Below are 22,828 nucleotides of genomic sequence, written 5' to 3' on the forward strand. Positions count from 1 at the left end.
GCAGTGTGGCCTTGCTTAGTTGATGTGCCAGAAGGTGTGTCTGATGTTGTGCTCACCGGCCCTGGGCTCCAGGGAGTCTCTCCTACCTTCTCCAAGTGACAGGCAAGAGGGTCCTTCAAGCTATATGGGGGCTAAACTCAGATGGTTTTATTTCCTGGCTCAAGGAGAGGTTGTTGTATTTAAAAGCCCTTTTTCAGGACCTCTGACCTTTATCTTGGTTAAATATTAGCCAGAATCCCTTGACCCTTCCAATAAAACCTGAAAATCAAAACCAAATATTTAACCATTGATCAGGTTGTGATTTTATCAAGGAGTCTCTGTTGCAGCAATTCTGGGTCTTATACTGGTATCAGGTGTTCCTTCAGTGGACAGATGAGGGTGTTATGGACTAACTACATCCAAGTGAGTTCTGTTCTTACCAACCTCTATAAGAGGGCACCGTACAAACCTTAAGAATTGTTTGTTCTTTTTAATTCCACTACATTTGCCTCGTGTAGCATCAACTGCAATCCCATTTTCAGGTTTGGATTTGCCATTCCATGAAAAGTCTGTGGGAATGTTGTGATTGGGCACAGAAATCAGGCCATGTGGGAAAAAGTTCTCTTCGTTGCAAGGGCACTTCACCGAGCAATCAGAACAAGTGATCCTACGAGGAGGGCAGGCACTTGCAATTTTCACCTCGGTTAGGTGAAAATCCGGCCTCTAATCTGCTGCTTTAATCCACATCTGAAACGGGAATGAGTGTAGTAGATTCCTAACTCCTCCTTACACACCTTTTCAGTGTTGTGAAAGCACTAAGGGGTTTTATGGGTTCTCACAGATCAGTAGGTTGATGACAGCAGGGTGTCATGCAAGCGTGAGCTGTTCAGGTTTTCATACAAGATAAAGTTTCCTGCTTTGGGCAACATTTGTGAATTTATGTTAGTCCAACTCTTGCATTTCTCAGTCTCCTCAGTCGAATTACTGCTTTGGAGTTCAGATATGAGTGCCATGAGGACACAGTTACCTGAAGGAGCTGTAGTTACTACTGAAGGAAATTTTAGAGGGCAGAAGGCCCTAACTTTTCAGTGTAAATGTATTCTCTAGCTAAAAAGAAGGAAAGAAGATGGGGGGAAAAAATAGTGGAAAACTCTCAAGTGCATGCCTTTAAGCAAGCAAGCAAATGAAATAGGGGGAAATGAAAGAGACAAATAAACATGTAAAAATTAGCAAAATATCTCTCCGGTTGCAAAACCCGAAGAGTTTGCTGTTGCTTAATCCAAGACGGTTCCTTAATATTTTTTTTTTTTTTTCCAGAGGTGTAAGTGGCCCTGGAATTTCAGAAGTGAGGGCAGCGTATAGCTATTACAGACCAGGATGAAAGGCACATTACCCACTAAGGTTTTGTCCTCCCTGGAGCCTCTGGCCACTATCAGAGACAAGATTATTGCAGCAGATAGGTGGACTGCAGCCTAATCCAGTTTGGCGTGTCTTTGCCTGTGACACACACAGACGCTGCCTCAACCAGGAGACTGGAATATCCTGCTCCCACCACGCTGTGGCTGCGTTTGCCTTCTCTGATTTGAGAAAGCCGTGTCTGACTTGAGTGTGACCAGGGAGCTTTCCCGAGTGAGTGCCCTGTGCTTGCACAGAGATCTGTGTTGGTTGAGGGGCAGGGAGTGGAATCTCAGGCTGTTACGTGGCTGCAGTAATCACCACTCCCAGCACCCCACTCCAAACCAAGAGATTCCTGTGCCACTGCAGCATCTGCAGGAACTTGGATGAGAGTGCAGAACGGGAGAAACTGAAAATCAGACTTCGGAACACAAAGTGAAAGAAAGAATGTGACAAGAGTAGTAGTAGCCTGTTTGTTTTAATTAAGCAGCATTCAGCTGACATCATGCGGGAGGTTTCCAGCCCACGCAGAGGGACGGTGATGACATCCCCAGCGTTGCAGTGCAAGGATGAGGGGTGGAGACATCGTGTCTCCCCGTGCGTGCCTGGGAGAGGGCAGGGGCCCCTCCAGGAGCCTGGTGTCCCACCTGCACTGGAGGCAGCATGACACACTGCTGCCTGCCCAGGTCCAGACTCGCTTCAGCCCACTGGCAGTTTGTGTTCTTGTGATATTTGGAAGTGTTGGAGTAACTCTGAAAGATCCCAAACTAGGATTATGCAAGTCCGCTGAGGCACTGACAGATCTACTGTCCCCTCTTGGGAAACTTTATCCTCCCTATTGAGACAATATACCATAGGTAAAAGGTGGAAAGTGAGACACTGATAGATTTGTGCTTTGAGTAATTGATCAGGAGGCATTCTTACCACCCCCTCCTGTGCTGGTGAGTGGTTGTTTGCCATTGCCACTGGTAACCCTGGGCTGGGGATGGTCAAACCAGGAAGGACAGTTATTTTCCCTATAACTGGTTATTCAAGATGGACTCATGCAACTCATCATCTCAGTGTTTCTCAGTCTAACTATATTTAATGGGCAAATAATTTGATATCTGAAAGTCACCTGGGCTTGCGCTCTTGTTTTTCTGGCCATTCAGTATATGCCACTTTCTGGAAAGCCTAAGCAAAAGCATATAGAGCACTGTGTCTTCACTTTGAAGAGCAGAAGCAGCCTATTGTGGGGAATATTAAAGGTTCCAGAGTTTCTCCTCCTCCCTATTTCCCCATGTGAATGTATGTTAACTGCATCTTCAAGCCATGCTTTTAGCTCAGAGGCAAAATGTCTTTCCTAAAGTCTAGAACCGATCTGGATGGACATGTAGACAAAGCACTGAATGGAAAGACCCTGCATGTTTCAGAAGAGGGTTTCAAGGGTCCCAAAAGGATTTAGATGACAGTGACATCAGTAGAGAATAATTCAGTGGAGAAAAGGGGGCATCCAAATTTTACTGTGAGTGAGCGTTCTGTTATTCTGGGGGAGCCCTTTAACGCTCAGAACTTGAAAGGATTTTTAAATATTACCTACTCCAAACAAAAGGGAACATGAGCAGCTGCAAATGCTGAGCTGGGTTATAACTTTCTCTTGTAAAGCACCAAAGAACTTTTATTTCCTTGATTGCCATCTAGTGGAAACTGTGATGCCTGCATTGCATCATTCCTAACAGCATTTCCATCTTGGAGTTCACTGAGCTATGCAGGTGATTGCACCACTGAGATTAGGGGCAGCTGATGTTCTGTGCTTTGTAAAGTACAGCAAGGACTTGCTAGATCAGGAGATTACACTGGAAGGTGCAGAGTGGCAGAGGTGTTGCTGAGACCTTTATCTTTCACTGACATCAGTTCATGTTACCAGCAAGAGGTGAGACATCAGGATGGAAGGGATCAGGTCATAACCTTGTCATCTCTCAGGTCACAGGTCATTCATGATGCACACAGTTGGTGTGCAGATAGCCACATCCAGTCAGGCCAAAACCGAAGTGTAGATCAGTATTAATATTTCTAAGCTGTATTTTCTTCACTTGGGACAATTGCATTGTGCAGATTAACTTTGTACTATTTTAGAAGGTTTTAACAGCTGTGATAAGATGTGTTACTGAAACAAATGGGGTGATATCACAGAAAAATGCCACTCAGTTTGAGCTGATCTGTAGTGTCCCTTACAAGACTCTGTAAGGTGTTGTTTGAAAACATTTTGAAATGTCAATCCAGATTCCTGAAAAGTACCAGAATAATTAATTTTGGAGAGTGTTCATTTATGTGGAGACACCAGAATGCCGGTTAGATTGCAACTCTGCAGAGTTGCATTTGGCCTGACCCTTATTCCTGTGTTGTTTTTTTCTTGCTTTCTTCCATGTTTTTCAAAACTTCAATGGCTTTCCTTCAAGAATTTTATGAGATTACCCACACTCAGCCCAAAAGGAAGCAGCTAAGTGTCTAACATTGTTTCAGACCTCCTTATATTATAAAGTCCCACCAGTGCCAAGCATTTTGGCACCAAATTAGTGTATCCATGCCATGTGCTTGTATTCACTTGCCTCCCCCTCTCTCACCGGCAATCTTTTGCTCACTTTCCTTCTTGAGAAGGACAAGACTTCTCCTGCTGCCACCCTGGTGTGCTTCATGCAACCTTGTCCAAACCTTTGCTGAAGTAGTGCATGCTATTCATGAGCCTGTCATTGGAAAGCACCCAAAAACTCACTATTCAGAAGCCCTGGGACACTAAGAGCATCAGCAACCCCTACAGAGAAGTGCTGGCAATTAGCCTCACTACTTAAGCAAAGTGATTCCCTTTTGCCTTTAAATAAAAATGTATGCCAAGAATTTCTCGAAGTTTCCCAGGTAAGTTGTATAAACTGGAAGCTTTTTGTAACTCTCCTAGTCACTAGGCTGTATTTAATTAGATCAGTTGTTGGGTCTTGCCTATTAATAAAGGGAGTTTATCTTTAGGACAAATTCTTCTTTTTTAATGTTGTCTTTTCCTGTATAGGAAAAATAGCAGCCAAGAGAAAATCAGTAAGTGCTTTAGAAAAATCTTTGTTAATGTTTTTCCTTCCTCCTTTTTTCTTATTTTTAAATAAAGATATGCAGAGCCTCGAGAAGTTGCTGAGGGATGCAATAATATATGGGCAGCCTCGCACCCACAGAGCATGGAGAAAAATTATCATCCTCGTGGAGGGCATTTACAGGTATGTGTGTGTTTTAGAAAGATGAATACTCTGTCATTTCTGAGGACAGAATGATATATTGAGTGAAGGGAACATTGATTTTGGTATCTGAGGGAAATCTTAACGAGATTGGAAGTTACAGTAATGTTCTATGATCTCATAAATACGTTGATTTCCATTATATCAGTCTGAACCCTGGATCCTGTAGCTCCAGTGGGGTGTTGAATCTTGACTTAGCAAATCACAGTGGAGTGGGAGATGTATTTAAAGCAAGACAGATAAGCTGGTGTTTGTTGTCACAGATGTGATAAAATTCATGGAGCTGTAGTGGGTGAGTTCTGCTAAGTGAGTAAGCTGAGTTTTCTGGAGTTGTTATGCAAGGGCAGATGAAAAGACAACTACACAGAATTAATTAAGCTATGTGTGTTCAGTTCTTACCCAGCTGCTGGAATCTAAAATCTCAAGCTCAACTTCGGCTAAGTGATATCAGCACCTTTCTGGTAATTAGTGCTGGATCTAATAGGCTCACACTTCAACAGAAAAGCGATTAAAAGACTGGCTTTTTAAGAATTATATAGTGATATTCCATGTCCATTCTCTTAGTCCCTGCAGGAATTCGAATGAGAGAGGTGCCTTTGAGAATCCATCAGATAATATTGGCGTCAATAATACCATGCAATTACTGGGCATCCTAGTCAGGTAGCTCTGGTTCACTCTTGTGGTGCAGTTTACACCCAACCAGAGACACAAACAGTCACTAGAGTTGAGCAGCAAAGCAGTGGCACCAGCCAGACTCACCATCCTGGGCTGTTTTCTCCAACCTCTCCAGTCAGGAGAAGGTTACTGGGAAAGCAGTCCTGGGGCTCATGGATGGCACCGAGAGGGAGCCACTGGTGAGTAAGTTGGAGAAGGGAAAGGGCAGAGATCGGGAAGAGGAGGGAAGGACTCAAGAAGCAGTGTTTGTACAGTAAGAAGGTTTTCGGGTATCTAGGCAGGGCTGCTGTGGTGATGGCAAGAGGGGAGGGGCAGGAGAGGGATAATTTGGGGAGTAGCAATACCTGCCCCAGAGAGAAGGGATGACATGGTTTATAAAAGCAGCATTAAACTTTATGTGCAGGGATCATATCCTGTGCTTCTAAAATTCAGCCAGGCTGGATGGGCAGTCGCTTATGCTGTTTTACTGTGAAATCCTGGCACAGTTGAGCCAATTAGCTTTTTTCTCTGTAAGAAATCTTTTACAATCTCATGTCATCACAACTTCATAGTTGTCAGTGCTTTCTTTTCACCTAACATTTTCCATCTGCAAAGAGACCAAATCAGTCCTTATCTAAACACCTGTCAGTCAGAGCTGAAACAGGTCAGCAGCAGATCAGCTGATCCAAAGCAGGCTGAATGTGTCCTTTCAACCAGGATAAACAGAGCAAAACTGCAAATAAACATTGCTTGGCACTACTAAAAGAAAGCTCGGATTTAAGGACTTTGATCATGAAGAAATTAAGTGGACCACCAACATTTTACTGACAAATATCCCCACTGGTCACATGGCTGGCAGAAAAACCTCCAGCTGCTGAGCTTTGTTCGCTTTTAAATCCTTTAGCCTGAATATTGACCACTAGAGAGCCAGAAGGTAGACTGGTGACACAGAAGCATAGATCATTCCAAGGGGTAGGACAAACCCACTGTCAGATATTTACTATATTAACTATAATATAGTAAATATTGTCTATATTTCCAGATCTATGTTTGATGTAGAGTTTTCTTTTCCTCTAGTTTTGCAGTCTCGTTTTCCGAAGATCAAAGAACCTTCTGTTGGAATGCAAAATAAAAACATGTTAAAGCTCAGAGTACCTCACTGAAAAGGAAGCATAAAGTTCCTTCAGCTCCATGAAGGCTAAATAATGTGAAGACCACTCATGCCCTGAGCTCTATGCTTCTAACAGACATAAAATAGAAGAAAACCAACGCTGAGCTCTCTGATAGTCTCTCATTGGAAACCGGCCCTAGCAGTAGCTGGGTTGGTTGGTTGATCAGTTGTTTTCATAGTCCAAGCAGATCAGAAATTGAAGAGTGTGGTTTGGTTGTAAAGCAAGTCTGCTCTGGCTGCAGGGCCGGTGCCACCACACCCCACCGTGCCGTGTCCCTGCCACCACTGCCAGCCCTGGGCACTGCTGGGAACAGGCTCACAGCCCGGGTAGTCTAATCCAGTCAGTAGCTAAGAACATTTTATATGCAAAAAAAAAAAAAAAAAAAAAAGCTGGAGAAAGACATATTAGAAATACTCTTACTCTTTTTGTATGCATGTTCTTTCCTTTCTTGGCCCACACTTGTTGAAAGACTAAAATTTTCCAGCCCCATATTGGCTAATGTTAAGTTTTCTTGAAGGTTTGCCAGATGACAAATTAACATTCATCAAGAGAGTTTAAGGGGAGGTAGAGTGTAGTTAATGTATTCTTCTTACAATAGTTAATACTGCTTTTTTTGTCTTTTTTTTTCCATAAAGGATTTAAGTTATGCTTCAGGGACAGCTAATATGGAATTTAAATAACTTGGTCAAAGTCATTCTCCGAGTTAAAATATCTTGATTTGCCAGTTTGGCTTGGCAAATTTTTACAGAAATGCTTTTTCCAGAGATGCAAAAGAAAACACTAAGCTTTCCTTCTTTAAAAAATATTGTTATATGGGACACCATAGTCTTAGTCTGGTGATGTTTATGGTATGGAAAGAAATTTGCCTTCTGTTTCCATTAGGACTCTGTTAAAGTGTTTATACTGTGCATAAGCCTGGACTTACCAACTGGCAAAAATTGAAAAGGGTCGTTGTTAGCCAACACGAGCATTTCTGGAAATCAGACTTGTGTCTGAAACCATAAGCCACAGATTTTTGTTTGGTTATAACTGAAGACAGAATTGGCCCCTCGACTTGGGAAGCACTCAGGCTTCATGGCAAACCCATAGCAATAAGTATATGTTTGTTTGCCTTTTAATGTCTCTATTATCTTAGAAGGAAAAAAAAAAAAAAAGAAAAAAGTCATCAGAAGTAAATATAACTACTAGTGAAAGCTGGTTCTTTAACTTGGACCAGCCTAGGAGCAAATATATTCGTTTTGCGTTCCAAACTTAGGGAGACCATCTCACCATCAATCTTCAGCACAAAAAGCATGAACAGCTTTTGGCAGTGACCAGGGCGCAAGTTAAACTGACTTGCTAAATCATATTTTTATTATTCGAATTCCAGCTAATGTTTTCCTTGGCTTCTTCCATTTCCAGTTCAGGATTAATCAGTTACTGTGTTCTTACATGGTCCATGCTGGGCTTCTGCTCTCTTCCATGCCTATTTACTGAGGAGTCAGGTAGGCCAAGGCCCAGGGCAGCAGTTATGGGGTATCAGAAACTGATCAAAACAGATTGGTTTTCATTTGTTTTTTTTTCCCCTGCTTTTAATTTAATTTGGGTATTTTCCCTTCCAGCTAAGAAAATAGCTCTGATCAGTTAGATACTGTCCAGTGCCTTTTCATGTGCGTTAGAAGTTCCTTGGGATTCAATGCCAATAGTGTAGGAAATTTATCGGGGTTATTTTTTATTTCCTGGGATTAAGTGACTGGACTTCCAGAAAAGAATGAGGTAGCATTTAATGTCTTTGGCCAGGGACCAACATTAAAGGTTAACATTTCTATCATTTCAGTATATGGAGTTGTATTTGAGGGCAGAGTTGGAAGGTTTCCTTAAAATTATTGCTCTAAACTACAAAACAGAGATTGTTGTGTGAATGTACAAGGTTTATGTAAGAAACCAGTGCCTAAAGTAACTGCTAAAATGGAATGAACTGTTAAAATTGGGAGTAACAGGCCAGGAAAGGAGAAATTTTCCCAATTACTAAACTAGCCTGAAAGGGGAACAGAAAAACTTTTGAAATGTTGAAAACATACTGGTACTATGGGGCATGTTTAGAGATGCTGAGTGATGCAGTTATGAAGTAGATAACATGTTGAATATCAGTAAATTAGTTTTCATGACAGAAAAAAAAAAAAAAAAAAAGAGAAATTGAAGCTGTGGTAGCAGAGTAGGATGTAGAAAACTCTTTTCCCAAGAAGTTTCAAAATAAACTGGGCAAAAAAACGTCCTCTCAGGTTGGAGCCTCTGTTCCAAATGGAGTGACCATCACAAGTGCACACCTCCTGTCTCTCAAAGCACCTGCTCCACAATTCATCAGCTGTATCAGGAAGAATGTCAGTGGTCTGATAGGGATTGAATCAAGTTTCAAACTTGAGTGTTCCCAAAACTTGAGATTATCTCCTCACGTCTGGAAGCAGGGTCAGACTGAGCTCGGACTAACTCAGGCTGCTGTGCCTGTCCACCAAACAAGGGTTATGAGGGTCAGCTGCAACCTAGAAATTCTTCCTCCCTGAGACAGGGTGTCATAATGAGAACATCTGGCTTCGGCAGAGCCAGTTTACGTTCATCTGCATCCAGCTTTTTTGGATGTGCCCCGGGGGCTTGAGCAGATCTGGAAAAAGATCAATAGGTTTGTGCACAATAGCTGTTTGTACACAAAGCTAAGTGACACAACCAGACTGAGACAGAACCATCACAGTTCACTTCTGGCTCTCTGGTTTAAGCTGAGTTGACGTCAATATTTACCGGAGAATTCAGTAAACTTTCCATTTGGGCTTCCCCAGGGCTTCTGTGAAGTGAGTTTTATCTTGAAGCAGTTCTAAACAGTGTTGAGCATATCAATAACCATCTGCCAGGGTCAAAAGAGAGACCAGGAGCAGAGCGGGCAGCAAAACAGGTCATCTCTTCCATCAGGAGGGCTGAGGCCTGTTTGAATGGCAGCACAGAATGCCTGCATGGATCCAGCAGCACTTTATCCATGGACACTTCAAGGCCATGTTGGGATCTCTGTCAACCATTATAACATTTATGTCAGCCAGCATCTTTCCAGAGCAATAAGTCAGCTCTGAAACTGAATACAAGTGCCTTGTTTTGCTTAACAGCTTAGAGTTCCAAGAGAAATCACCTACTCATATGAGTAAGAAAAGTTTTCATTAAATCTTCTTAATGGTTAAATCTTGCAACGGCCGTTGAACCAGCTCCATGCATTCTGGGATTCAGCACAGCTTTGCTCCCATTCCACAAATATGCAACATTTTTAATTTACCATTTTTGCTCTTGGCTTTTTGAAGTTAAATGCTGACTTTATCATCTGAATCTCCGTGAGCCACTAAGCCTAATGATGTCCATATAAATGTGGAAAAACTGTTACACTGGCCTTCTCTGCCTAGCTGGTCTGCCCAAGCTTTGCCGGAAGGTGAAGGGTGGGATGGCTGTTTGCTTCCCTCTGCAGAGGTGCTCCTTGGCTCTCTGTCCACACACCCACCCTGCAGAGTGACCAGACACAGCTGAGAGCTGCCAAACACAGCAGGTCCAAGCACACCCAGTGGCTCGGGGTAGTTTTTAGCTGACTAATGCTTTGACTCTGGGCTATGTGAGGACTGCGGGCTCTGCCCTTGCATTCATTAGGAAAAATAGCTGTGGTAGTTCAAGTTCCTTCTCCCCCAGCTGCCAAGTGTCATTTGGGAAAAGTGAGAAAGCCCAGTCTTCAGGAGCTCGCAGTACAAGCCCACCCTTCTTTGCTACAAAGGACTATGGTGCCAATATACAGCCCCACATTTGCCTCTTTTATGGCTGGGCAAAACAGAAGGGCAGGATTTGCCAGCAGTCACCTACAGCCAAAATTATGCCTCCAGGCACAGGCAGCCAGGCTCTCTGAACCTCCCAGTATGAACAGCATAGGCAACTCTTGTCCATGACTACTCCCCCATGCTGTTAAACTAATGGAGACTTGCCTATGGGCAGGTCTCCTTCAAAACTGGAGACCAAACAGTTTCCAAGCTGACTCAGGAACTCAGGAGACCAAAGGATGAAGAAGGACTAAAATTGTCAGAAATTTCCTGAGTTCTAAAAGCACATCCTGCTACTTTTGTGGTTCCAAACTTCCAGCTCCACAGTGCAACTAGAGTGGCAGTAAAACAGCCTGTGAAAGCCACTGGTCCAGGATCTAAAAATTCCCAAGACATCACTGATTGCACTGCTCCTTTATACTTGCTACTTGGGAACAAACTCGTGTTTCTGCTCACCTGAAGCTCGTTGCATTTGCAAGTGGGCTGTAGTCACAGAGCACTGGTTTTTCTGGCACACAGGACACTGATTTTGTGTTTGATAGGAAGTTTTTAGCATTTAAAGACCAGCTTACCAGATCTGGTGGAAGAGATGGTGAGTGCATCTGAGCATATCCAAGCGTAGCTGTAATCATCTCACAAAGGTTTTCAAGACATAAGTCTTCACAGCATTAACGTGGATATGTCATCTTTATGAGATCACAGAGCATTTCTTATTTATTTCCCTGGGCTTTCATTTTGCTGTACACCTCCTCTGTGCCCTTTCACTTACTGACAGGGCTGCCAATAGTACAAAAGATTTGTTATCTTTTCTCCTTTCTACAAATCTCAATATGACACTAATCATAGAATGGGTTGGGTCGGAAGGGATCTGAAGGATCATCTGCTTCCAACCCCCTTTCCACGTGCAGGGACATCTCCCACTAGACCAGGTTGTTCAAAGCCCCATCCAATCTGGCCTTGAACCAGAGATGCCCCCCAGAGATTGGGCATCCACAGCTTCTCCAGGCAACCTGTTCCAGTGCAGGTTCAGAATATTTCCCTTCCATGTATGGCTGTAAGAAAGTAAAAAGAAAACGAATGGAAACTTTTTTTCCTTTTGATTACTAGGTAGCAGGCCACATTCCTAAAAAGTACATGCTGAGAGCAACAATTGGCAAAAGTGGATTTGAGCTGCCTGTTCTAACCCCTGATTTCTGTTCACTCTGAAGACTGTGGCTTCATAAAATTATGGCACCAGCTGTGGGTTTCATGTGGCCCATCTCCTGTGTATGTTGGACCCAACTCCCCTGCACCAGAGGAATTTTCTCTGGAGCTGTTATGCCCAAATATTGCCACAGTAGCTGTTGGTGAAGTAAGCAAGAACCAGACTGAGTTATAACAGTTCTTTATAATTCATTATAGTATTTGTTTTATACTGATGAATTGTAACGTGCTGCTTCAGGTGAGTATCTCCCCCTTGCTTTACACGTTTCCTTCTCTTTTTTTGGCATGCTATCAATTTGCAAATGTTCCAAGACTTTTTTGACTAGTTTTGATTGTTCAAATCCTAAAACTTCCCTTTGACGTTTTTATACTCACCTGTCAATGGGAAAGGGTTGCAAGTTCTCTTTGAGCTGTAAGAAAAAAAATGAGGTTCCAGAAGGTGTTTCATGGACTAAGGCAATTAACAACTATATTTTTCTGCCAGTATCTCAAAGAGAAAGAGTACAGGAGTTGTTGTTCATCCCTGATTCTCTCCACCTGCAGCATGGAAGGGTCCATCGTGCGCCTGCCAGAGATAGTCTGCTTGAAGAACAAATACAAAGCCTACCTCTACTTGGACGAAGCTCACAGCATCGGCGCAGTGGGAGCAACGGGCCGAGGCGTCGTGGAGTACTTCGGGATGAGCCCCGATGACGTTGATGTGTTAATGGGGACGTTCACCAAGAGCTTTGGTGCAGCTGGAGGATACATAGCTGGCAAAAAGGTAAAAGGAAAGCATAAACAATTTAGCCTCGAGGGGGTGGGAAGCACCTTCTTACTAGGTATGATGCGTTTCAGTAGCTTTTCACACAGACTGCTTTGCGTGAGCGCCGTTCTGAAGTTTTAGTCCCATTTTTGCCTGAATCCCAAACGCCCATCAAACAGTCAGACTTTCTTCCTTTTGTCTCGTGTTCACATTATGTAATTTGCCTGAGCTGGGTATTTTTCGTGCCACCCTGATCATTGTTGTTTGTCTTGGAAATGTTTGGACACGTTGTGGTTGGCTAAATATACTTCCCTACATTAATTTGCTCATTACTTTGTTTCGCGTTTGTAAACAGTGTGTGGGGCAATACTGAGTGATTAAAACCACAGTTTTCATCCGCTGATAATAAAATTCCTAAACAGTTTTGGATTGACATAGTTGCGTTTTTTAGGAGAATGGACAAAGAGGGTTACTGAGGGCCTTTTGCAATAGTAAATTGTGTGTCCTCGGTTGCTCCGCGTACATTAACAAAACAATCTCTTGCCAACAACAGATGTCAACAAAAGTAAAGCTGAGTTTGCTTTAACTGGGGGTGAAGAAGAGAAAGCATAATCAGCACCATTGTGAAATGTCATCGGTTTTGTTGCTTGACAGAGAGATCAAGTGGCTGCTGATTATTTGCCCTTTTCAGACCCTGCTGAATGTATTTTTTAAGGAGTCTGCTGAATGAGTGGGGAGCCTGTTTAGACAGCCCATATGGTTGTTGTCAGGATAACATTAATAAGGGTAGCCCTACAGTAGAATAAAAGGGCTATATGAAAGCATAAACTGTATATTTCTTACTGTCTCTTTTGGATTTGTCTCTGGAGATCTTAAAACCGGGTGTCATAATACATTAAGAGTCAATTTGCTTTGTCTCCTCACCTTCCTGAATTTATATCTGAAGGCTTAACTCTTACCAGAGACAATGTGGCTAAGGTGACTAAAAAGTACAGAAAGACTAGACCTGTGAAAAGTAGTCTGAAGTAATTCATGCTCTAATCCTTGGGAGTTACTTTAAATGAAAACAGGTCATTCTTTTCACGCCTGTGTGTATCAGTAAGCTTTGCCTCAGGCTTCTGAGCCTTGGAAGCCTGCTCACCCATTCACCCACTTACATTCATTTCTGCAGCCAAAAACTCAGGGTGGCAGTGTTTATTCTGCATCAGCTGGAGCACAGGAGCCTTCTCAGCTATTTAACCAAACCCTCAGGGGTACAGCTGTGATATAGCCATGCATGGCCTGTGTAAGGTTAGCTAGGTCTTTATCCTCAGCTTTGGAGTTACTGCGTAAACTCATACAGCTCTTTTGGCCGTAATTTATTTAATCCCCTTTGGGTTGGTTTATTTTCTGATGATTTTTTTTTTTTTTTACCGAAGTCCAAGAAGGTGTCATCCCTTTCTCAGTAACATGAATTCAGCTTTTAGCGTGGTAACCGCTAGTCTGATGTTATGCACTAGGAGCTATAAGCTGTTGTAACAATGATAATCTTAATAAGATCTGAATTCCTACCAGATCCCTGGATTCAGGAGAGTTACCAGTGCTTTAGACATGCCTACAGTACATCAGTGCTTTTTCAAAGAAATGTTAAAGCAGCTATACCAACTCTAACATGACTGTCCCTGCCACACTGATGGAAAGTTTCATTTGAAAATATCTGTGCTAACAGATAAAGATAGATCCCAATAAGGTGCTTTTCCTGGTTTAGGTCACGAGGCAGAGAAATTATTCTGAAGTCATGTAGGCTTTGCTTCATTCTCAGAGAACAACTGAGCAGCATTATTTTAAGTGCAGCTGTTCATTGGTCTCGGAATTATTTTGGCTCCTTTGTAATAAGTCTTAGCACAGAAGTAAACAGTATTCTCTCTCAGACTTGGGTTTCAGCTGTAACTGCCCCACTTACATGGTAAAGTATTTGCCCCTGCCTGATGTTCCTTCAGGCCATGTATGCAACAGTGGCAGCCAAGAAAGCAAACCAATGACTGGTGAAACGTCCTCTTCCTTTTGCACATTCCCACTCCTGCAGTAGTTAAGGGGGGGAACCTGCTGTTTGGCCAGCTCCAAGCTCACTCATACTTTGTTTTGCTTGTGTCAGGGCCTCGTGGACTTTTTACGAGCTCATTCTCACAGCGCTGTGTACGCCACGTCCATGTGTCCACCCGTAGCAGAGCAAATCATCAGGGCAATGAAATGTCTCATGGGACTAGATGGCACGACACAAGGTAAGCCACCTACTTTCACTTCTTTTATTCCAGTTGCCACCAAAGCATCTCCTGGGTGTAGGCACGTGCATCGTGTCATCCAGCCCATCCCGTTTTGCAGCAAGAAATAAAAACACCTGAATTTGCTTTTGAGTATATTATCTGACTTGTTAGGAGTGTTCACAAGGACATGCCTTCATTTCTGGGCTAGGGTGCTGTCAGTTTAGCTTCTTTGTAAGTGTGGACTTTCAAAGTGGCAAGCAACTCAAGCATGATGCAGCATGTATTGTACGTTAAATGACAGTATGAGAAGATGATTATAATAATTCCTACCTCACTCAGACATCAGTTAGGGTGTCCAGAAGCTAGTTCTGATGTACATTTTGTCCCAGAAGAATTGGCTGCTTGGTGTCTTTGCGAAAAATCAGGTTTATTTCTATTCCTCTCCTGAAGTTGTAGATGCAGCTACTGTCCAGTCCTCTGCTTTCTATACAGCAAGCAACACAATAACTATGTGACATAGCTATCTGCCAGTGTTTCAAGGTGATGCTGATATGGATTTGGTGTTCTAGGACTTAAATCCCAACATGGAGAAAAACTGATGGACTTTGAATTTGTATAGTTTTTTCAGGAATTCCTGAGAGTCAAGTTACTGTGTAACATGCAGCTGAAGACACAGATTCTGCTCTGAATTGCAATCTCTCTTTATAGCACTTTGCTATTTTCTCTTTGTCTAAGAACTAACAGAATTAATTCTGTGTTAGTCCTCTCTGATAGATTTGACTGGGGTAAGGTGGAAATGGGGAAAAAAAAAGAGTAGATGAGAGCAGGTGAGACGCTGCTCGGCACTATTCTGTTGCAGAGCCCTAGAGGGCAGTTTCAAACCACGATAGGCACAAAGATATTAAGGCATTTATCACAGCACTTCAATGAGGCCAGAATTTACAATACCCCAGAGTACAGAAGGAGGGATACGGAATCCAGTCCCAGTGCCAAATTCTGCTGAGTGCAGCAGCAAAACTGCAGCACGATGTGCGGATGATGAGCAAGCGATGGTTTTGTTGTTTTGGCAGAGAAGTCAAGAGTGTAGCAACTGCTTCCAACTTGAAATTTGAAAGGTCAGGCTTGCATATGATGATGCCTACATGCTGTTCAGTATAAGAGACCAGCTCTGACATCTTTCTTCCACCTCCAGGCTGTGCAGGGCTGCTCCCTGCCCTGGCGCTTGCCGTGAGAGGGCGGTCTGACACTGAGCCTTCCCAAGACTTCCAGACTTCAGGCACTGGGAGATGCTGCGTGTAAAACATGAAACATGCAGAGCATTTCCAGGCCTTCAAAGCTTGGGACAAATGCTCTTCAGCTAGCGTGATCCTGCGTGCAGTTCAGTGCAGGGTGATGGGAGAACTTGGTTCAAGGCAGGGTCTTTTTGAGATGTGCGTGTCTGTCTTAGGGCTGCGAGTTTGAAGCGTTCTCTCTTCCAGAAGCAGAGTTGTTTAATGACACAATGTTTGTCTTTCTGCACAAAATAAGAGCTTATTAAGTCTTCTGCAAATCCTTTATGAAATAAATTAGTAGTGCTTTGTCAGTTTTTAAAAATTTGTCTTGTAATAAGAAATGCAAATGAGTAGAAAAACAAATGAATAAATCATATATCACAACTCTAGAGCATTGCACAAAGGCTAGCAAACTGGCTATGATGTGTAAAAATGTTTCTTGTCCTTCTGAGCCAGTCCCATTATTTTAGTCCATTGGGTTTTCTTTCATGTGGGCCTCCCTTCATTAGGCTGTCTTGTGGACTACAAAAAAAAAAAAAACCCACAACCCAAAACACAGGAAAAAATGCTGTGCTGGACCACATTACAATGCTGCTTTGGCACCAGAGAGAGGAAGGTGGCGGCTTAGGAAGGAGGGGAGAACAGAAGGGAAAAAGCACTGTCTCTTCTTAGATATTTTTTATGCCAAGGACAACAGTGACCTTGGCAGAGTTCTTTTGGTCTGCTGGCATAGAAAATGGTGAATCCTGCACATGAGTAGTTGTTGTGAGAGCATGAGCCCTGTGGAACAGAGACACGTGACAGAAAAGTTCCAAGTGGTATGCAGGGTGGTACGGACCATTTGTTCTCTGGAAGCCTGTTGAATCCATAGGAAAAGTTTATTTTACAATTTGTCTCTATTTACATTCTCTTCCCACAGGGTGATTTGGGGAATCCTTTATAAGGAGATGTCCACTGATGGCTTGTCCTCTGGAGGTCATTTCTTTAGGGGAGGGAGCCTTGCAAAAATTACTGGGAATGTTTTGCAAAAGAGTGAAATTAGAGTTTGCTACAAAGTTCCATGTGAACTAGAGGATGCTTGTTGAAAAGGGGATGAAATAAGGGGATGACAAACATCATAAGACATAAGCATGTTCTTGTATCTGAACTTCATGACTGACTCCTCAGCAGATTAATAGAAAACTGAGAGAAGGAAGACTCTTTGGTCATTTAAATTGCTGCTCGGAAAAATGTTTATTTTTTAGTACTTCACACGATATTTTATATTATTCCAGATATGAGGCTTTTACATTTCCTTTACTTTCTTGCTAGTTATTCTCCACTAATTTGTTAAGCAAGCAGGTGATCTGGAAGAGAGTAGAATAGGCAGAATTATATAGTAGGTAATGCCAGAGGCCAGAAATGCAGTAATACTGCATTATCCTGGTGTATATCCACCTGATTGATCTTCCATATTTTCCTCCTTTATTTTTAATTAGTAAAACATGGTTGTTCATTTGGAAAAGGAATGGGGGTGTGCATTGCCAGGATAGGATGAATATTCTGGATGCCTGACTGCAGGATACGGATGGATGTTTATAGGCACAACGGGTACAGCTTCATCACAGGGAAAGAACAGATTAGCTCTTTAAAAGTAATTCTGTGGAACTTAAACTGTTCAGCTGGAAATTATCCACAGCAGGAGTCTGTTTCAGGCTCCAATGCTTAAAAGTGTGGGAATGTCCCATACCAGTATTTGTGTTAGTTGTGAGACATTAAGGTCACAACTGTGTAACTGGGAGGATATGGCAGAGCCCACAGCCAGCTATTATAGTTTCCTTCTTTTTGTCATGTTTTCTGTGATGACTTGAGAAACTGAAGGACAAGAAATGCTGGGTTAGAAGAAGGTAGTAGCTCCCTCAAAACTGATAAAACACTGTTGCTCCTTCCTAGGGAGGAGGAATAGGTTGAGGTCACTATGACCAAATGCTTTGTTTCTTGAGTGATTTATATCAAAAGAGTCAGAAGTTGACTACAAAAAAAATTGCGAATGTATTTCCATTTTCTTGTGAAATCAAACTTTTAGTAGAGTACAAGTCCCAGTGTTATTCAGTGCCATGTTTTACAGGACTCTGAAAATCGATGGCTTGTAGAACAAGACACATTTGTTCTTAGTACCATAATGTCATAGATACCATCATAGCTCGTATAATAGAGTTGTTCTGAAGTGTAAGAACTCCTGGTAGCTGTATTTCCATTAGGAATGTCATAAGGCAGCAAGCTCCACAGTTCAGTTCATCTAGTCTATTTAAAAAAAAAAAAAAAAAAAGAAATCATTTTATCCCTCTTAAGCCTTTGTGGCCTTTTCATCTCAAATGTGTCTCCACTCATTTATTAGGAAATATGGGAAGCAGAAGTTCCCATGGCATTTACTCTTTAAAATTCATAATATAGATATTCTTTATGTGTTCTCCTCATGGCTTCTCATTACACCACTGGAGATACCTCAGGAAATTCAGCAGCTGCCTTAGTGGTTTTATCCCCGTGATGAGACTGCAGTTGACTCAGACTGTTTGGACCCTGCACAAATTTTCAAGTACACTTGCTTGCATGCAACACAGCCCCTCCAGCTGTGACCTTAGGCCTCTTTTTTTCCCCCCTTTCTGCATGAGAACTTCAAAAGCATATTTTTACATTTAATTTTGATAGGTAAAAAGTAGAAGCACTAGGCAGACGCAGTTAGAAGACTGTTAGAAAATCCAAAGCAATTTTCTTGATGACTAATAATAGATTACTGTGGTGTAAAAAAGCAAATTGCAGTATTTGCAAAGGCATCATTCTTCTGTTTAAAGCATGGCAAACAATAATTCACCAACAGCAGTGGTGAATGTGAAGCCCTGTCCTCTGGAATCTACTGTTAAAAGATTTATGTTAAAAGATAATTCCTGAGGTAGTTTAGATTTAAAGTGTTTCTTTATGTTTAATTTACTTTGCCATTTGTGCTGATTGGTTTATCTTTTTTGCAACTACTAGTTTTCATTTTTCTTAGTAACAAACTCTGAGTTCTTGCATTTGAGGCCGTTCAGATTGGGAGAAGTGGCAGAGCGCTGCTTTCTGTTTTGGCTTGGCATCAAAAAACTTGTTTTTAAAAGGTTCCTTTTTAAAACATTTCTATCTGCCTTAGATTTTTTTGCCACTGGAGGACCAGCTCCTTAAAATCAGTTTCTAACATTTTCCTCAGCTATCTGTGCTCAACAGTCTTTTGAAAAAAAATTAGCTTTGCTTTGTAAGGGTGCTTTGTAAATTCAGAAACCTTAGTTCCACATCTCTACAAGCTGGCATAAGGCAGCCCTGATGCAAGGAAGAGCCATCTTTTCCTCTGTTTTTCCTTCTCCCCCTACCTGTCCCCTTACTGCTGCCCCTTCTCCCTCCACCAGTCATGCAACCATGCAGTGAATGAATCAGAGAACTGATCTAGCTGAAAAATAACCAGCCCTGCCACAAATGGTTTGCCTACAGCCCAGCTGGTTCCCTGAGCCAATCTGCCATATGGCTACGTGAATCCCAGTGCCAGCACTTGAGCAGCATAATAAATCTGTTGCTGGGAGCTTTAAATCTGCAGGTGACTTAGTGGTGGACTCCTTGAACCTGCTCTAAACAGCCTGCAGAATCAGTCATGCTGAAGTCTGAGTTTTTCAGATTCTCATTTTGTTGCTTCTCTCAGGCCCTCATCAAGCAGAATGTTCCCAGTATGTGGTTACATTTCAAGCCCTTAAGCAAATTTATTCTGTGTTTGCAAAGCATTGGCTCCGTGACCAGGGCCCCCAGTCACGACAACGGTGAAGATGCTAATGATGATAATATGCTGTCACAAATATTATTTGTCTAAGCTGAACACCACAGATGTTTTCCCAGCAGTGGGTGATGACACAGCTAAATTCTAACATCTTTACTCAAAATGAGTAAGACATGCTGTTCCAGTGAGCCACCTGCCATGTGATCTACCTCCCACAGGAAGCCAAATGTATCCATGGATAGTCAATTGATCTGAACAAGCAAGGGCTTTGGACTAGTAGTGTTTGCAGTGATCTGCAAGATCTCGGAGGGTTGATCGGATTCTGCCTCATTCTAAGTCACTTTATCCATATTCAAAGTTAGACCCGTGTTGTAGTCCTCTAGCAGACCCTACCCAGGGATAGGTGTCCCCTGTATCCCCAAAAATGACACTGGAGGGATGTGATCAGACTCGGATGCGACCTGCAGCCTGTCCCCCAGCGAGGAAAGCTCTCCCCAGGGACAGCAACGTGCAGCTCTACAACAGAGTCCCTTTTGTCAGGATGTCTTCGCTGCCGGGACAGATCGTGAGGATCCCTCCTCTGCTCCAGATGCTGCGGTGCCCGAGGAATGCAGCGCTGTTATCGGCCTGGGGAGCACAAAGGAGAGAAAGCAGTGCCTTTTGTAAGGGCCCTTAGATCCCTGGCACTTCAGGAACACCTAATGGGATGCAGATGGAGCTCGCTGTGCGCTGGCTGGTTTTCAGCAGCGGGACGGACCCTCCTTGTGATTAATCACCTGTGCTGGGAGTAAATAAAGCTCAGCCAAGGCTGGCTGCCCTGTCCCTGCTTTTGTGCAGGATGCTGAATGCTTACACTGTAGATAGGAATATAGATAAGGTGCTGTGTAGGCAGAGCCGAGTCATTTGAGAAAAGAGGTAGAAATTACAAAATCTGTATAATTCTTCTCCTTTCAGCTTCAACTGAAATTGGCACTTTTTCTCCCTTTAATCTGTTCTGGAAAGTGTTTTGCAGAAGTTCACAGTTAAAATTGGACTGACTGAGTAAGTCCTTAAGGGCTTACTTAGCAGCTGAATTAAGTTGAAATTACTAGGTTTCTAGTTAGCATTAGATTGTAGAAGAAAATGTCTGCACTTCTCCCCAGTTCATAGCAAAGTTGTTTTTTTATGAAGATTGTTTTATCTGAGAACATATTTCCTTTAGGCACCCCAGTTTTATAGCATTCTATTTGTGATTTAATGCACATGGAGGTACATGTGTGTTACTCTTATAATGGAACCAGAGGGGAAAAAATGAAAATCTGTCCATCTGCAATAGTTTAGTGGGGAAGAGCTATTGTTTTCCAAATTTTTTTTTCAGCTTATGAAAGTTTGCTTTTTACTATCTAGTTGTTAGTAGAGGAGGGCAGGGAGTAGAGTTCTCCATCCAAGGAACACTGACACCAGTATGTAAAAATTTGATTGTGTAACTAATTGTCTAGAAAGACCCTATGAAACAACAGCTGGAGAAGATTAAAGCAGGTGGATTTGCGTCTCGAAGAGTCCGCCACGTGCCAAAACCCACTACGGCATGGGATTATCTTTCCTGGAATGGGTTCAGGAAAAATAACTCTCCTTCAATTAAAATACACCTGAGATCTTGATATGAAAGGCTACAGGTTGCTTATTGCTGTTTTCAGTACACTGAGTCAGAATTTCCAAGGGTAGAAGCCTACAGGACGAGTTCAAAGATAGAGTGTTTGCGCAGGAATTCGACACAGCCAGCTTCTCTGCTTTATTAACATCTTGCAGGAGGGAAAAGCAGACATCTCTGGAGGAGGAAAACAAGTTTTTTTTGTTGTTGTTTCAGAGAGCTGATAGTTTTACTGCCTCTTTCACTGCCAGGATAAGGCCCTGAGCTGGCATAAACCAGCAGAGCTCTGTTGAGGCGCTGGAGCTGTGCCAGGTAAAGCCATCCCAGGATGAGTAGTCAGGATACCTTCCTGCTGTCAGATGCCAGGGCAGCTCCTCCCTGAGAGTGTGTGACAAAACTTCTGTTGAATCTGTTACTCCAAGTGGCTCCCTTAAAAAGCTTGTTGCTTCAAAGAAATTATGAGCCAGCCACTATCTGTTATTATTTCTGTCTCTCTGGCCCTCTCTTTGTATTTTTCCTTCAGCCAAAGCATATTAATTTTGAGCTATAAAGCTTTCTAAAAGCCTGCAGAAATTAATGAGGGAAAGCCGGTGGTATGCAATGATGCATGTCAAATAAAAATATAATCAGCATTTTTCCCAGAATTGCCAACACCTTCGGACTTCACAGTAAACCAGATATTTTTAAAGTGGTGCAACAAACGTAAACTCAAAATTTGCCAGCAGTAGGTGGATTGCTGATGCAGTAAATTCTGGTTTTCTCATACCATCCAGGCAATTAATCCTGTGCTTCAAAATGAGCCCAATAAGCTGGCTGTGTATGTTCCAAGCAGTGTAAAGGTAACTTGGGAAATCTGAGAATCGCTTATCATTCATTTTTCTCTCTTTCTGCCCCTTCTTAATTCAGCTAAGAATATGTAGAGCCTTTAATAAGGTCATTCTCTGCCTTAGCTTAAAACTCTGGAGCATTAGTGGGCTTAGTTTTACCTAGTGAAGGGGTTGGTTTTCCCTGTCCAGCCTGTTTACTCCAAACATATGCTGTGTTGAGGTTCACATATTTTATGGAATATAACTCTCTGGATATTCTGCATGCTGTGCTATAAACTCTTAGCACAGACTGTAAATCCTCAAGGATTTTGCAGACTAAGAAATTTTTCACACCTATATTTACTGTCTAGGGACCTGATCCTCTAATTAGTGCCATACAGGTAAATTCTTACACTCACATAGTTGTAGCCGTAGCCTTTTAGCTCAAGGGTCTGCTCTGCAGAGTTTCACTCAATAAATAATAAAATATGCAAGATCACAGCCTTAGGAATCAAAGAAAATACTTTTTAAAAGCAGTGTCTTTGGTTAAACAGACCACAGTGAATTTGGACTAAGATCTGATTCTAAACTGAATTCACCACTCTGCTGTTTAGGGGGAAAGTTGGGCCAATGTGAAAAAAAAACCCAACATTTTGCTCACATCTGCCTACTTATCTGACATTGGAAGGTCCCATAAAGGAATGAAAAAGATCTGAAATACAGCTACGGGAACTTTAAGGGTTTTATTGCTCTTATCGGGACAGCATATAAGACGGCTGTGTATATGATGTGTGTCTGTGGTCTTTGACCACAAAGCTTAACATGAGCCCCCGGTGGTCCAGGGGAAAATTCACTGCACTGTCACTGCAGAGACCCGGGTTCG

At 42.4% G+C, this 22,828-nt stretch overlaps 1 protein-coding gene across 4 annotated transcripts in view; it reads left to right on the forward strand.

The window, feature by feature from the left end:
• The window catches only part of SPTLC3 (serine palmitoyltransferase long chain base subunit 3), a 126,143-nt gene that overhangs the window by 68,271 nt on the left and 35,044 nt on the right, over positions 1-22,828 (forward strand). For all 4 annotated transcript variants that reach the window (XR_003571202.1, XM_027883574.1, XM_027883573.1 and 1 more), the window contains exons 9-11: positions 4,508-4,613; positions 12,019-12,238; positions 14,355-14,481. Coding sequence is in view for 3 of the 4 variants with exons in the window: in XM_027883574.1 (XP_027739375.1) it covers positions 4,508-4,613; positions 12,019-12,238; positions 14,355-14,481 (453 nt within the window). In the remaining variant the exon portion in view is untranslated. The remainder of the gene's footprint in view (positions 1-4,507; positions 4,614-12,018; positions 12,239-14,354; positions 14,482-22,828) is intronic.

The sequence above is a fragment of the Empidonax traillii genome, unplaced genomic scaffold (genome assembly GCF_003031625.1).
Source record: "Empidonax traillii isolate 1590-97213 ecotype Southwest subspecies unplaced genomic scaffold, ASM303162v1 scaffold128:size1411021, whole genome shotgun sequence".
NCBI classification, from domain to species: Eukaryota; Metazoa; Chordata; class Aves; order Passeriformes; family Tyrannidae; genus Empidonax; species Empidonax traillii.